Below are 18,578 nucleotides of genomic sequence, written 5' to 3' on the forward strand. Positions count from 1 at the left end.
GTACAGTCATCTATAGGTGAGCGCTCTACTATATGTACACAGCACAGTACAGACATCTATAGGAGAGCGCTCCTCTATATGTACACAGCACAGTACAGTCATCTATAGGAGAGCGCTCCTCTATATGTACACAGCACAGTACAGGCATCTATAGGTGAGCGCTCCTCTATATGTACACAGCACAGTACAGGCATCTATAGGTGAGCGCTCCTCTATATGTACACAGCACAGTACAGTCATCTATAGGTGAGCGTTCCTCTATATGTACACAGCACAGTACAGACATCTATAGGTGAGCGCTCCTCTATATGTACACAGCACAGTACAGTCATCTATAGGTGAGCGCTCCTCTATATGTACACAGCACAGTACAGTCATCTATAGGTGAGCGCTCCTCTATATGTACACAGCACAGTACAGTCATCTATAGGTGAGCGCTCCTCTGTATGTACACAGCACAGTACAGTCATCTATAGGTGAGCGCTCCTCTATATGTACACAGCACAGTCATCTATAGGTGAGCGCTCTTCTGTATGTACACAGCACAGTACAGACATCTATGGGTGAGCGCTCCTCTATATGTACACAGCACAGTACAGTCATCTATAGGTGAGCGCTCCTCTATATGTACACAGCACAGTCATCTATAGGTGAGCGCTCCTCTGTATGTACACAGCACAGTACAGACATCTATGGGTGAGCATTCCTCTATATGTACACAGCACAGTACAGACATCTATGGGTGAGCGTTCCTCTATATGTACACAGCACAGTCATCTATAGGTGAGCGCTCCTCTATATGTACACAGCACAGTCATCGATAGGTGAGCGCTCCTCTATATGTACACAGTACAGTCATCTATAGGTGAGCGCTCCTCTATATGTACACAGCACAGTACAGTCATCTATAGGCGAGCGCTCCTCTATATCTACACAGCACAGTACAGTCATCTATAGGCGAGCGCTCCTCTACATGTACACAGCACAGTACAGTCATCTATAGGTGAGCGCTCCTCTATATATACACAGCACAGTACAGTCATCTATAGGTTAGCGCTCCTCTGTATGTACACAGCACAGTGCAGTCATCTATAGGTGAGCGCTCCTCTATATGTACACAGCACAGTACAGTCATCTATAGGAGAGCGCTCCTCTATATGTAAACAGCACAGTACAGACATCTATAGGTGAGCGCTCCTCTATATGTACACAGCACAGTACAGACATCTATAGGTGAGCGCTCCTCTATATGTACACAGTACAGACATCTATAGGTGAGCGCTCCTCTATATGTACACAGCACAGTACAGACATCTATAGGTGAGCGCTCCTCTATATGTACACAGCACAGTACAGACATCTATAGGTGAGCGCTCCTCTATATGTACACAGCACAGTACAGACATCTATAGGTGAGCGCTCCTCTATATGTACACAGCACAGACATCTATAGGTGAGCACTCCTCTATATGTACACAGCACAGTACAGACATCTATAGGTGAGCGCTCCTCTATATGTACACAGCACAGTACAGACATCTATAGGTGAGCGCTCCTCTATATGTACACAGCACAGTACAGACATCTATAGGTGAGTGCTCCTCTATATGTACACAGCACAGTACAGTCATCTATAGGTGAGCGCTCCTCTATATGTACACAGCACAGTACAGTCATATATAGGTGAGCGCTCCTCTATATGTACACAGCACAGTACAGTCATCTATAGGTGAGCGCTCCTCTATATGTACACAGCACAGTACAGACATCTATAGGTGAGCGCTCCTCTATATGTACACAGCACAGTACAGTCATCTATTGGTGAGAGCTCCTCTATGTGTACACAGCACAGTCATCTATAGGTGAGCGCTCCTCTATATGTACACAGCACAGTACAGGCATCTATAGGTGAGTGCTCCTCTATATGTACACAGCACAGTCATCTATAGGTGAGCGCTCCTCTATATGTACACAGCACAGACATCTATAGGTGAGCGCTAATCTATATGTACACAGCACAGTACAGACATCTATAGGTGAGCGCTTCTCTATATGTACACAGCACAGTACAGTCATCTATAGGTGAGCGCTCCTCTATATGTACACAGCACAGTACAGCCATGTATACGTGAGCGCTCCTCTATATGTACACAGCACAGTACAGTCATCTATAGGTGAGCGCTCCTCTATATGTACACAGCAAGTACAGACATCTATATGTGAGCGCTCCTCTATATGTACACAGCATAGTACAGTCATCTATAGGTGAGAGCTCCTCTATGTGTACACAGCACAGTCATCTATAGGTGAGCGCTCCTCTATATGTACACAGCACAGTACAGGCATCTATAGGTGAGCGCTCCTCTATATGTACACAGCACAGTCATCTATAGGTGAGCGCTCCTCTATATGTACACAGCACAGACATCTATAGGTGAGCGCTCCTCTATATGTACACAGCACAGTACGGACATCTATAGGTGAGCGCTCCTCTATATGTACACAGCACAGTACAGTCATCTATAGGTGAGCGCTCCTCTATATGTACACAGCACAGACATCTATAGGTGAGCGCTCCTCTATATGTACACAGTACAGACATCTATAGGTGAGCGCTCCTCTATATGTACACAGCACAGTACAGTCATCTATAGGTGAGCGCTCCTCTATATGTACACAGCACAGTACAGCCATGTATAGGTGAGCGCTCCTCTATATGTACACAGCACAGTACAGTCATCTATAGGTGAGCGCTCCTCTATATGTACACAGCACAGTACAGACATCTATAGGTGAGCGCTCCTCTATATGTACACAGCACAGTACAGTCATCTATAGGTGAGAGCTCCTCTATGTGTACACAGCACAGTCATCTATAGGTGAGCGCTCCTCTATATGTACACAGCACAGTACAGGCATCTATAGGTGAGCGCTCCTCTATATGTACACAGCACAGTACAGTCATCTATAGGTGAGCGCTCCTCTATATGTACACAGAACAGTACAGTCATCTATAGGTGAGCGCTCCTCTATATGTACACAGCACAGTACAGTCATCTATAGGTGAGAGCTCCTCTATGTGTACACAGCACAGTACAGTCATCTATAGGTGAGAGCTCCTCTATGTGTACACAGCACAGTCATCTATAGGTGAGCGCTCCTCTATGTGTACACAGCACAGTACAGGCATCTATAGGTGAGCGCTCCTCTATATGTACACAGCACAGTCATCTATAGGTGAGCGCTCCTCTATATGTACACAGCACAGTACAGTCATCTATAGGTGAGCGCTCCTCTATATGTACACAGCACAGTACAGTCATCTATAGGATGAGCGCTCCTCTATATGTACACAGCACAGTACAGTCATCTATAGGATGAGCGCTCCTCTATATGTACACAGCCCAGTACAGTCATCTATAGGTGAGCGCTCTTCTATATGTACACAGCCCAGTACAGTCATCTTTAGGTGAGCGCTCCTCTATATGTACGCAGCCCAGTACAGTCATCTATAGGTGAGCGCTCCTCTATATGTACACAGCACAGTACAGTCATCTATAGGTGAGCGCTCCTCTACATGTACATAGCACAGTACAGTCATCTATAGGTGAGCGCACCTCTACATGTACACAGCACAGCCCAGTCATCTATAGGTGAGCGCTCCTCTATATGTACACAGCACAGCCCAGTCATCTATAGGTGAGCGCTCCTCTATATGTACACAGCACAGCCCAGTCATCTATAGGTGAGCGCTCCTCTATATGTACACAGCACAGTACAGGTATCTATAGGAGAGCGCTCCTCTATATGTACACAGCACAGTACAGTCATCTATAGGTAAGCGCTCCTCTATATGTACACAGCACAGTACAGTCATCTATAGGTGAGCGCTCCTCTATATGTACACAGCACAGTACAGGCATCTATAGGAGAGCGCTCCTCTATATGTACACAGCACTGTACAGGCATCTATAGGTGAGAGCTCCTCTATATGTACACAGCACAGTACAGGCATCTATAGGAGAGCGCTCCTCTATATGTACACAGCACAGTACAGGCATCTATAGGAGAGCGCTCCTCTATATGTACACAGCACAGTACAGGCATCTATAGGAGAGCGCTCCTCTATATGTACACAGCACTGTACAGCCATCTATAGGTGAGCGCTCCTCTATATGTACACAGCACAGTACAGTCATCTATAGGTTAGCGCTCCTCTATATGTACACAGCACAGTACAGTCATCTATAGGGGAGCGCTCCTCTATATTTACACAGCACAGTACAGTCATCTATAGGATGAGCGCTCCTCTATATGTACACAGCACAGTACAGTCATCTATAGGTGAGCGCTCCTCTGTATGTACACAGCACAGTAGTCATCTATAGGTGAGCGCTCCTCTATATGTACACAGCACAGTACAGTCATCTATAGGAGAGCGCTCCTCTATATGTACACAGCACAGTACAGTCATCTATAGGCGAGCGCTCCTCTATATGTACACAGCACAGTACAGTCATCTATAGGTGAGCGCTCCTCTATATGTACACAGCACAGTACAGTCATCTATAGGTGAGCGCTCCTCTATATGTACACAGCACAGTCATCTATAGGTGAGCGCTCCTCTATATGTACACAGCACAGTACAGTCATCTATAGGTGAATGCTCCTCTATATGTACACAGCACAGTCATCTATAGGCGACCGCTCCTCTGTATGTACACAGCACAGTGCAGTCATCTATAGGTGAGCGCTCCTCTATATGTACACAGCACAGTACAGTCATCTATAGGTGAGAGCTCCTCTCTATGTACACAGCACAGTACAGTCATCTATAGGTGAGCGCTCCTCTTTATGTACACAGCACAGTACAGTCATCTATAGGTGAGAGCTCCTCTCTATGTACACAGCACAGTACAGTCATCTATAGGTGAGCGCTCCTCTTTATGTACACAGCACAGTACAGTCATCTATAGGTGAGAGCTCCTCTCTATGTACACAGCACTGTACAGTCATCTATAGGATGAGCGCTCCTCTATATGTACACAGCACAGTACAGTCATCTATAGGTGAGCGCTCCTCTGTATGTACACAGCACAGTAGTCATCTATAGGTGAGCGCTCCTCTATATGTACACAGCACAGTACAGTCATCTATAGGAGAGCGCTCCTCTATATGTACACAGCACAGTACAGTCATCTATAGGCGAGCGCTCCTCTATATGTACACAGCACAGTACAGTCATCTATAGGGGAGCGCTCCTCTATATGTACACAGCACAGTACAGTCATCTATAGGTGAGCGCTCCTCTATATGTACACAGCACAGTACAGTCATCTATAGGTGAGCGCTCCTCTATATGTACACAGCACAGTCATCTATAGGTGAGCGCTCCTCTATATGTACACAGCACAGTACAGTCATCTATACGTGAGCGCTCCTCTATATGTACACAGCACAGTACAGTCATCTATAGGTGAATGCTCCTCTATATGTAAACAGCACAGTCATCTATAGGCGAGCGCTCCTCTGTATGTACACAGCACAGTGCAGTCATCTATAGGTGAGCGCTCCTCTATATGTACACAGCACAGTACAGTCATCTATAGGTGAGAGCTCCTCTGTATGTACACAGCACAGTGCAGTCATCGATAGGTGAGCGCTCCTCTATATGTACACAGTACAGTCATCTATAGGTGAGCGCTCCTCTATATGTACACAGCACAGTACAGTCATCTATAGGCGAGCGCTCCTCTATATCTACACAGTACAGTCATCTATAGGCGAGCGCTCCTCTACATGTACACAGCACAGTACAGTCATCTATAGGTGAGCGCTCCTCTATATATACACAGCACAGTACAGTCATCTATAGGTTAGCGCTCCTCTGTATGTACACAGCACAGTGCAGTCATCTATAGGTGAGCGCTCCTCTATATGTACACAGCACAGTACAGTCATCTATAGGAGAGCGCTCCTCTATATGTAAACAGCACAGTACAGACATCTATAGGTGAGCGCTCCTCTATATGTACACAGCACAGTACAGACATCTATAGGTGAGCGCTCCTCTATATGTACACAGTACAGACATCTATAGGTGAGCGCTCCTCTATATGTACACAGCACAGTACAGACATCTATAGGTGAGCGCTCCTCTATATGTACACAGCACAGTAAAGACATCTATAGGTGAGCGCTCCTCTATATGTACACAGCACAGTACAGACATCTATAGGTGAGCGCTCCTCTATATGTACACAGCACAGACATCTATAGGTGAGCACTCCTCTATATGTACACAGCACAGTACAGACATCTATAGGTGAGCGCTCCTCTATATGTACACAGCACAGTACAGACATCTATAGGTGAGCGCTCCTCTATATGTACACAGCACAGTACAGACATCTATAGGTGAGTGCTCCTCTATATGTACACAGCACAGTACAGTCATCTATAGGTGAGCGCTCCTCTATATGTACACAGCACAGTACAGTCATATATAGGTGAGCGCTCCTCTATATGTACACAGCACAGTACAGTCATCTATAGGTGAGCGCTCCTCTATATGTACACAGCACAGTACAGACATCTATAGGTGAGCGCTCCTCTATATGTACACAGCACAGTACAGTCATCTATTGGTGAGAGCTCCTCTATGTGTACACAGCACAGTCATCTATAGGTGAGCGCTCCTCTATATGTACACAGCACAGTACAGGCATCTATAGGTGAGTGCTCCTCTATATGTACACAGCACAGTCATCTATAGGTGAGCGCTCCTCTATATGTACACAGCACAGACATCTATAGGTGAGCGCTAATCTATATGTACACAGCACAGTACAGACATCTATAGGTGAGCGCTTCTCTATATGTACACAGCACAGTACAGTCATCTATAGGTGAGCGCTCCTCTATATGTACACAGCACAGTACAGCCATGTATACGTGAGCGCTCCTCTATATGTACACAGCACAGTACAGTCATCTATAGGTGAGCGCTCCTCTATATGTACACAGCAAGTACAGACATCTATATGTGAGCGCTCCTCTATATGTACACAGCATAGTACAGTCATCTATAGGTGAGAGCTCCTCTATGTGTACACAGCACAGTCATCTATAGGTGAGCGCTCCTCTATATGTACACAGCACAGTACAGGCATCTATAGGTGAGCGCTCCTCTATATGTACACAGCACAGTCATCTATAGGTGAGCGCTCCTCTATATGTACACAGCACAGACATCTATAGGTGAGCGCTCCTCTATATGTACACAGCACAGTACGGACATCTATAGGTGAGCGCTCCTCTATATGTACACAGCACAGTACAGTCATCTATAGGTGAGCGCTCCTCTATATGTACACAGCACAGACATCTATAGGTGAGCGCTCCTCTATATGTACACAGTACAGACATCTATAGGTGAGCGCTCCTCTATATGTACACAGCACAGTACAGTCATCTATAGGTGAGCGCTCCTCTATATGTACACAGCACAGTACAGCCATGTATAGGTGAGCGCTCCTCTATATGTACACAGCACAGTACAGTCATCTATAGGTGAGCGCTCCTCTATATGTACACAGCACAGTACAGACATCTATAGGTGAGCGCTCCTCTATATGTACACAGCACAGTACAGTCATCTATAGGTGAGAGCTCCTCTATGTGTACACAGCACAGTCATCTATAGGTGAGCGCTCCTCTATATGTACACAGCACAGTACAGGCATCTATAGGTGAGCGCTCCTCTATATGTACACAGCACAGTACAGTCATCTATAGGTGAGCGCTCCTCTATATGTACACAGAACAGTACAGTCATCTATAGGTGAGCGCTCCTCTATATGTACACAGCACAGTACAGTCATCTATAGGTGAGAGCTCCTCTATGTGTACACAGCACAGTCATCTATAGGTGAGCGCTCCTCTATGTGTACACAGCACAGTACAGGCATCTATAGGTGAGCGCTCCTCTATATGTACACAGCACAGTCATCTATAGGTGAGCGCTCCTCTATATGTACACAGCACAGTACAGTCATCTATAGGTGAGCGCTCCTCTATATGTACACAGCACAGTACAGTCATCTATAGGATGAGCGCTCCTCTATATGTACACAGCACAGTACAGTCATCTATAGGATGAGCGCTCCTCTATATGTACACAGCCCAGTACAGTCATCTATAGGTGAGCGCTCTTCTATATGTACACAGCCCAGTACAGTCATCTTTAGGTGAGCGCTCCTCTATATGTACGCAGCCCAGTACAGTCATCTATAGGTGAGCGCTCCTCTATATGTACACAGCACAGTACAGTCATCTATAGGTGAGCGCTCCTCTACATGTACATAGCACAGTACAGTCATCTATAGGTGAGCGCACCTCTACATGTACACAGCACAGCCCAGTCATCTATAGGTGAGCGCTCCTCTATATGTACACAGCACAGCCCAGTCATCTATAGGTGAGCGCTCCTCTATATGTACACAGCACAGCCCAGTCATCTATAGGTGAGCGCTCCTCTATATGTACACAGCACAGTACAGGTATCTATAGGAGAGCGCTCCTCTATATGTACACAGCACAGTACAGTCATCTATAGGTAAGCGCTCCTCTATATGTACACAGCACAGTACAGTCATCTATAGGTGAGCGCTCCTCTATATGTACACAGCACAGTACAGGCATCTATAGGAGAGCGCTCCTCTATATGTACACAGCACTGTACAGGCATCTATAGGTGAGAGCTCCTCTATATGTACACAGCACAGTACAGGCATCTATAGGAGAGCGCTCCTCTATATGTACACAGCACAGTACAGGCATCTATAGGAGAGCGCTCCTCTATATGTACACAGCACAGTACAGGCATCTATAGGAGAGCGCTCCTCTATATGTACACAGCACTGTACAGCCATCTATAGGTGAGCGCTCCTCTATATGTACACAGCACAGTACAGTCATCTATAGGTTAGCGCTCCTCTATATGTACACAGCACAGTACAGTCATCTATAGGGGAGCGCTCCTCTATATTTACACAGCACAGTACAGTCATCTATAGGATGAGCGCTCCTCTATATGTACACAGCACAGTACAGTCATCTATAGGTGAGCGCTCCTCTGTATGTACACAGCACAGTACAGTCATCTATAGGTGAGCGCTCCTCTATATGTACACAGCACAGTACAGTCATCTATAGGAGAGCGCTCCTCTATATGTACACAGCACAGTACAGTCATCTATAGGCGAGCGCTCCTCTATATGTACACAGCACAGTACAGTCATCTATAGGTGAGCGCTCCTCTATATGTACACAGCACAGTACAGTCATCTATAGGTGAGCGCTCCTCTATATGTACACAGCACAGTACAGTCATCTATAGGTGAGCGCTCCTCTATATGTACACAGCACAGTCATCTATAGGTGAGCGCTCCTCTATATGTACACAGCACAGTACAGTCATCTATAGGTGAATGCTCCTCTATATGTACACAGCACAGTCATCTATAGGCGACCGCTCCTCTGTATGTACACAGCACAGTGCAGTCATCTATAGGTGAGCGCTCCTCTATATGTACACAGCAGAGCAGTCATCTATAGGTGAGAGCTCCTCTCTATGTACACAGCACAGTACAGTCATCTATAGGTGAGCGCTCCTCTTTATGTACACAGCACAGTACAGTCATCTATAGGTGAGAGCTCCTCTCTATGTACACAGCACAGTACAGTCATCTATAGGTGAGCGCTCCTCTTTATGTACACAGCACAGTACAGTCATCTATAGGTGAGAGCTCCTCTCTATGTACACAGCACTGTACAGTCATCTATAGGATGAGCGCTCCTCTATATGTACACAGCACAGTACAGTCATCTATAGGTGAGCGCTCCTCTGTATGTACACAGCACAGTAGTCATCTATAGGTGAGCGCTCCTCTATATGTACACAGCACAGTACAGTCATCTATAGGAGAGCGCTCCTCTATATGTACACAGCACAGTACAGTCATCTATAGGCGAGCGCTCCTCTATATGTACACAGCACAGTACAGTCATCTATAGGTGAGCGCTCCTCTATATGTACACAGCACAGTACAGTCATCTATAGGTGAGCGCTCCTCTATATGTACACAGCACAGTACAGTCATCTATAGGTGAGCGCTCCTCTATATGTACACAGCACAGTCATCTATAGGTGAGCGCTCCTCTATATGTACACAGCACAGTACAGTCATCTATACGTGAGCGCTCCTCTATATGTACACAGCACAGTACAGTCATCTATAGGTGAATGCTCCTCTATATGTACACAGCACAGTCATCTATAGGCGAGCGCTCCTCTGTATGTACACAGCACAGTGCAGTCATCTATAGGTGAGCGCTCCTCTATATGTACACAGCACAGTACAGTCATCTATAGGTGAGAGCTCCTCTGTATGTACACAGCACAGTGCAGTCATCTATAGGTGAGCGCTCCTCTTTATGTACACAGCACAGTACAGTCATCTATAGGTGAGAGCTCCTCTCTATGTACACAGCACAGTACAGTCATCTATAGGTGAGCGCTCCTCTATATGTACACAGCACAGTACAGTCATCTATAGGTGAGCGCTCCTCTATATGTACACAGCACAGTACAGTCATCTATAGGTGAGCGCTCCTCTATATGTACACAGCACAGCCCAGTCATCTATAGGTGAGCGCTCCTCTATATGTACACAGCACAGTACAGGTATCTATAGGAGAGCGCTCCTCTATATGTACACAGCACAGTACAGTCATCTATAGGTAAGCGCTCCTCTATATGTACACAGCACAGTACAGTCATCTATAGGTGAGCGCTCCTCTATATGTACACAGCACAGTACAGGCATCTATAGGAGAGCGCTCCTCTATATGTACACAGCACTGTACAGGCATCTATAGGTGAGAGCTCCTCTATATGTACACAGCACAGTACAGGCATCTATAGGAGAGCGCTCCTCTATATGTACACAGCACAGTACAGGCATCTATAGGAGAGCGCTCCTCTATATGTACACAGCACAGTACAGGCATCTATAGGAGAGCGCTCCTCTATATGTACACAGCACTGTACAGCCATCTATAGGTGAGCGCTCCTCTATATGTACACAGCACAGTACAGTCATCTATAGGTTAGCGCTCCTCTATATGTACACAGCACAGTACAGTCATCTATAGGGGAGCGCTCCTCTATATTTACACAGCACAGTACAGTCATCTATAGGATGAGCGCTCCTCTATATGTACACAGCACAGTACAGTCATCTATAGGTGAGCGCTCCTCTGTATGTACACAGCACAGTAGTCATCTATAGGTGAGCGCTCCTCTATATGTACACAGCACAGTACAGTCATCTATAGGAGAGCGCTCCTCTATATGTACACAGCACAGTACAGTCATCTATAGGCGAGCGCTCCTCTATATGTACACAGCACAGTACAGTCATCTATAGGTGAGCGCTCCTCTATATGTACACAGCACAGTACAGTCATCTATAGGTGAGCGCTCCTCTATATGTACACAGCACAGTACAGTCATCTATAGGAGAGCGCTCCTCTATATGTACACAGCACAGTACAGTCATCTATAGGTGAGCGCTCCTCTATATGTACACAGCACAGTCATCTATAGGTGAGCGCTCCTCTATATGTACACAGCACAGTACAGTCATCTATACGTGAGCGCTCCTCTATATGTACACAGCACAGTACAGTCATCTATAGGTGAATGCTCCTCTATATGTACACAGCACAGTCATCTATAGGCGAGCGCTCCTCTGTATGTACACAGCACAGTGCAGTCATCTATAGGTGAGCGCTCCTCTATATGTACACAGCACAGTACAGTCATCTATAGGTGAGAGCTCCTCTCTATGTACACAGCACAGTACAGTCATCTATAGGTGAGCGCTCCTCTGTATGTACACAGCACAGTGCAGTCATCTATAGGTGAGCGCTCCTCTATATGTACACAGCACAGTACAGTCATCTATAGGTGAGAGCTCCTCTCTATGTACACAGCACAGTACAGTCATCTATAGGTGAGCGCTCCTCTATATGTACACAGCACAGTACAGTCATCTATAGGTGAGCGCTCCTCTATATGTACACAGCACAGTACAGTCATCTATAGGAGAGCGCTCCTCTCTATGTACACAGCACAGTACAGTCATCTATAGGGGAGCGCTCCTCTCTATGTACACAGCACAGTACAGTCATCTATAGGTGAGAGCTCCTCTCTATGTACACAGCACAGTACAGTCATCTATAGGTGAGCGCTCCTCTATATGTACACAGCACAGTACAGTCATCTATAGGTGAGCGCTCCTCTCTATGTACACAGCACAGTACAGTCATCTATAGGAGAGCGCTCCTCTCTATGTACACAGCACAGTACAGTCATCTATAGGGGAGCGCTCCTCTCTATGTACACAGCACAGTACAGTCATCTATAGGTGAGAGCTCCTCTCTATGTACACAGCACAGTACAGTCATCTATAGGTGAGCGCTCCTCTATATGTACACAGCACAGTACAGTCATCTATAGGTGAGCGCTCCTCTCTATGTACACAGCACAGTACAGTCATCTATAGGTGAGAGCTCCTCTCTATGTACACAGCACAGTACAGTCATCTCTAGGTGAGCGCTCCTCTATATGTACACAGCACTGTACAGTCATCTATAGGTGAGCGCTCCTCTATATGTACACAGCACAGTGCAGTCATCTATAGGTGAGCGCTCCTCTATATGTACACAGCACAGTACAGTCATCTATAGGTGAGAGCTCCTCTCTATGTACACAGCACAGTACAGTCATCTATAGGTGAGCGCTCCTCTGTATGTACACAGCACAGTGCAGTCATCTATAGGTGAGCGCTCCTCTATATGTACACAGCACAGTACAGTCATCTATAGGTGAGAGCTCCTCTCTATGTACACAGCACAGTACAGTCATCTATAGGTGAGCGCTCCTCTATATGTACACAGCACAGTACAGTCATCTATAGGTGAGCGCTCCTCTCTATGTACACAGCACAGTACAGTCATCTATAGGGGAGCGCTCCTCTCTATGTACACAGCACAGTACAGTCATCTATAGGTGAGAGCTCCTCTCTATGTACACAGCACAGTACAGTCATCTATAGGTGAGCGCTCCTCTATATGTACACAGCACAGTACAGTCATCTATAGGTGAGCGCTCCTCTCTATGTACACAGCACAGTACAGTCATCTATAGGTGAGAGCTCCTCTCTATGTACACAGCACAGTACAGTCATCTCTAGGTGAGCGCTCCTCTATATGTACACAGCACTGTACAGTCATCTATAGGTGAGCGCTCCTCTATATGTACACAGCACAGTGCAGTCATCTATAGGTGAGCGCTCCTCTATATGTACACAGCACAGTGCAGTTATCTATAGGTGAGCACTCCTCTATATGTACACAGCACAGTACAGCCATCTATAGGTGAGCGCTCCTCTATATGTACACAGCACAGTGCAGTCATCTATAGGAGAGCGCTCCTCTATATGTACACAGCACAGTACAGTCATCTATAGGTGAGCGCTCCTCTATATGTACACAGCACAGTACAGTCATCTATAGGTGAGCGCTCCTCTATATGTACACAGCACTGTACAGTCATCTATAGGTGAGCGCTCCTCTATATGTACACAGCACATTACAGCCATCTATAGGTGAGCGCTCCTCTATATGTACACAGCACAGTGCAGTCATCTATAGGTGAGCACTCCTCTATATGTACACAGCACAGTACAGCCATCTATAGGTGAGCGCTCCTCTCTATGTACACAGCACTGTACAGTCATCTATAGGTGAGCGCTCCTCTCTATGTACACAGCACAGTACAGTCATCTATAGGTGAGAGCTCCTCTCTATGTACACAGCACAGTGCAGTCATCTATAGGTGAGCGCTCCTCTATATGTACACAGCACAGTACAGACATCTATAGGTGAGAGCTCCTCTCTATGTACACAGCACAGTGCAGTCATCTATAGAAGAGCGCTCCTCTATATGTACACAGCACAGTACAGGCATCTATAGGTGAGCGCTCCTCTATATGTACACAGCACTGTACAGTCATCTATAGGTGAGCGCTCCTCTCTATGTACACAGCACAGTACAGTCATCTATAGGTGAGAGCTCCTCTCTATGTACACAGCACAGTGCAGTCATCTATAGGTGAGCGCTCCTCTATATGTACACAGCACAGTACAGACATCTATAGGTGAGCGCTCCTCTATATGTACACAGCACAGTGCAGTCATCTATAGGTGAGCGCTCCTCTATATGTACACAGCACAGACATCTATAGGTGAGCGCTCCTCTATATGTACACAGCACAGTACAGTCATCTATAGGTGAGCGCTCCTCTATATGTACACAGCACAGTACAGCCATCTATAGGTGAGCGCTCCTCTATATGTACACAGCACAGTGCAGTCATCTATAGGTGAGAGCTCCTCTATATGTACACAGCACTGTACAGGCATCTATAGGTGAGCGCTCCTCTATATGTACACAGCACAGTACAGCCATCTATAGGTGAGCGCTCCTCTATATGTACACAGCACAGTGCAGTCATCTATAGGAGAGCGCTCCTCTATATGTACACAGCACAGTACAGGCATCTATAGGTGAGCGCTCCTCTATATGTACACAGCACAGTACAGTCATCTATAGGTGAGCGCTCCTCTCTATGTACACAGCACAGTACAGTCATCTATAGGTGAGCGTTCCTCTATATGTACACAGCACAGTACAGGCATCTATAGGTGAGCGCTCCTCTGTATGTACACAGTACAGTACAGACATCTATGGGTGAGCGTTCCTCTATATGTACGCAGCACAGTACAGACATCTATAGGTGAGCGCTCCTCTATATGTACACAGCACAGTGCAGTCATCTATAGGAGAGCGCTCCTCTATATGTACACAGCACAGTACAGGCATCTATAGGTGAGCGCTCCTCTATATGTACACAGCACAGTACAGTCATCTATAGGCGAGCGCTCCTCTATATGTACACAGCACAGTACAGTCATCTATAGGCGAGCGCTCCTCTATATGTACACAGTACAGTACAGTCATCTATAGGTGAGCACTCCTCTATATGTACACAGCACAGTGCAGTCATCTATAGGTGAGCGCTCCTCTATATGTACACAGCACAGTGCAGTCATCTATAGGTGAGCGCTCCTCTATATGTACACAGCACAGTACAGTCATCTATAGGTGAGCGCTCCTCTATATGTACACAGCACAGTACAGTCATCTATAGGCGAGCGCTCCTCTATATGTACACAGCACAGTACAGTCATCTATAGGTGAGCGCTCCTCTATATGTACACAGCACAGTACAGTCATCTATAGGTGAGCGCTCCTCTATATGTACACAGCACAGTACAGTCATCTATAGGTGAGCACTCCTCTATATGTACACAGCACAGTGCAGTCATCTATAGGTGAGCGCTCCTCTATATGTACACAGCACAGTGCAGTCATCTATAGGTGAGCGCTCCTCTATAGGTACACAGCACAGTACAGTCATCTATAGGTGAGCGCTCCTCTATATGTACACAGCACAGTACAGTCACCTATAGGTGAGCGCTCCTCTATATGTACACAGCACAGTACAGTCATCTATGGGTGAGCGCTCCTCTATATGTACACAGCACAGTACAGACATCTATAGGTGAGCGCTCCTCTATAGGTACACAGCACAGTACAGTCATCTATAGGTGAGCGCTCCTCTATATGTACACAGTACAGCCCAGTCATCTATAGGTGAGAGCTCCTCTATATGTACACAGCACTGTACAGGCATCTATAGGTGAGCGCTCCTCTATATGTACACAGCACAGTACAGCCATCTATAGGTGAGCGCTCCTCTATATGTACACAGCACAGTGCAGTCATCTATAGGAGAGCGCTCCTCTATATGTACACAGCACAGTACAGGCATCTATAGGTGAGCGCTCCTCTATATGTACACAGCACAGTACAGTCATCTATAGGTGAGCGCTCCTCTCTATGTACACAGCACAGTACAGTCATCTATAGGTGAGCGTTCCTCTATATGTACACAGCACAGTACAGGCATCTATAGGTGAGCGCTCCTCTGTATGTACACAGTACAGTACAGACATCTATGGGTGAGCGTTCCTCTATATGTACGCAGCACAGTACAGACATCTATAGGTGAGCGCTCCTCTATATGTACACAGCACAGTGCAGTCATCTATAGGAGAGCGCTCCTCTATATGTACACAGCACAGTACAGGCATCTATAGGTGAGCGCTCCTCTATATGTACACAGCACAGTACAGTCATCTATAGGTGAGCGCTCCTCTATATGTACACAGCACAGTACAGTCATCTATAGGCGAGCGCTCCTCTATATGTACACAGTACAGTACAGTCATCTATAGGTGAGCACTCCTCTATATGTACACAGCACAGTGCAGTCATCTATAGGTGAGCGCTCCTCTATATGTACACAGCACAGTGCAGTCATCTATAGGTGAGCGCTCCTCTATATGTACACAGCACAGTACAGTCATCTATAGGTGAGCGCTCCTCTATATGTACACAGCACAGTACAGTCATCTATAGGCGAGCGCTCCTTTATATGTACACAGCACAGTACAGTCATCTATAGGTGAGCGCTCCTCTATATGTACACAGCACAGTACAGTCATCTATAGGTGAGCGCTCCTCTATATGTACACAGCACAGTACAGTCATCTATAGGTGAGCACTCCTCTATATGTACACAGCACAGTGCAGTCATCTATAGGTGAGCGCTCCTCTATATGTACACAGCACAGTGCAGTCATCTATAGGTGAGCGCTCCTCTATAGGTACACAGCACAGTACAGTCATCTATAGGTGAGCGCTCCTCTATATGTACACAGCACAGTACAGTCACCTATAGGTGAGCGCTCCTCTATATGTACACAGCACAGTACAGTCATCTATGGGTGAGCGCTCCTCTATATGTACACAGCACAGTACAGACATCTATAGGTGAGCGCTCCTCTATAGGTACACAGCACAGTACAGTCATCTATAGGTGAGCGCTCCTCTATATGTACACAGCACAGTACAGTCATCTATAGGTGAGCGCTCCTCTATATGTACACAGCACAGTACAGCCATCTATAAATACCAGTATCTAACTGTACCAGAACCAGTATATACAGCAGCACCAGTTCCAGTATATACAGCAGCACCAGTATATACAGCAGCATCAGCACCAGAACCAGTATATACAGCAGCACCAGTATATACAGCAGCACCAGGTCCAGTATATACAGCAGCACCAGCAACAGTACAAGTATATACAGCAGCACCAGTATATACAGCAGCACCAGGTCCAGTATATACAGCAGCACCAGCACCAGTATATACAGCAGCACCAGTATATACACCAGCACCAGGTCCAGTATATACAGCAGCATATACACCAGCACCAGTATATACACCAGCACCAGGTCCAGTATATACAGCAGTACCAGTACCAGTATATACAGCAGCACCAGGTCCAGTATATAAAGCAGCACCAGTATATACACAAGCCCCAGCACCAGTATATACATCAGTAGCAGCACCAGCACCAGTTCCAGTATATACAGCAGCACCAGTACCAGTATATACAGCAGCACCAGGTCCAGTATATACAGCAGCACCAGGTCCAGTATATACAGCAGCACCAGGTCCAGTATATACAGCAGCACCAGCACCAGTCTATACAACAGTACCAGGTCCAGTATATACAGCAGCACCAGTATATACACAAGCCCCAGCACCAGCATATACATCAGTACCAGTACCAGCACCAGTTCCAGTATATACATCAGTACCAGTATATACAGCAGCACCAGTAGCAGCACCAGCCCCAGCCCCAGTATATACATCAGTACCAGTACCAGTACCAGTACCAGTATATACAGCAGTACCAGCACCCCTCCCCCTGGCACAGAGCCCCTTCCTCACCAGTCGGTGGAGCTCCTGGCGCTGAGGATGTCCTCCTTGGCAGTGATGAGGGACAGGCTGTAGGTGTCCAGGTTCAGGGCCGTCATGTCATCAGGGTCAGGGTGACTGTGAGCCGCTTCCTCGCAATGTCTGCAGACGGAGCCTCTCCCTCCTCCTCCTCCTCCTCCCGCGACCCTTCCCCTCCTCCTCCTCCTCCTCCTCCTCCTCTTCCTCCTCCTCTCCGGCCTCCAAAACTTTCTCAACTCCACTCACGTCTATAACTTTCTCTTCTCAAGGTGCCCCCGAGACCTCTCACCCTGCACTCTATTCACTGACTGTCTCCTCCTGCACTCTATTCACTGACTGTCTCCTCCTGCACTCTATTCACTGACTGTCTCTCCTCCTGCACTCTATTCACTGACTGTCTCTCCTCCTGCACTCTATTCACTGACTGTCTCCTCCTGCACTCTATTCACTGACTGTCTCCTCCTGCACTCTATTCACTGTCTCCTCCTGCACTCTATTCACTGACTGTCTCTCC

The 18,578-nt window shown here is 46.6% G+C and overlaps 1 protein-coding gene across 1 annotated transcript in view; it reads right to left on the reverse strand.

Moving 5' to 3' along the window:
* The window catches only part of LOC141164679 (uncharacterized), a 90,557-nt gene extending 72,319 nt beyond the window's left edge, over window positions 1-18,238 (reverse strand). The window contains exon 1 of the mRNA XM_073650170.1: window positions 18,059-18,238. Within this exon, the coding sequence (XP_073506271.1) occupies window positions 18,059-18,144 (86 nt within the window). The 5' untranslated portion in view covers window positions 18,145-18,238. The remainder of the gene's footprint in view (window positions 1-18,058) is intronic.
* Window positions 18,239-18,578: the final 340 nt, after the last annotated feature.

The sequence above is a fragment of the Phyllobates terribilis genome, unplaced genomic scaffold (assembly GCF_046119375.1).
Source record: "Phyllobates terribilis strain yellow unplaced genomic scaffold, ASM4611937v1 Scaffold_1__5_contigs__length_1240528914, whole genome shotgun sequence".
Taxonomy (NCBI): Eukaryota; Metazoa; Chordata; class Amphibia; order Anura; family Dendrobatidae; genus Phyllobates; species Phyllobates terribilis.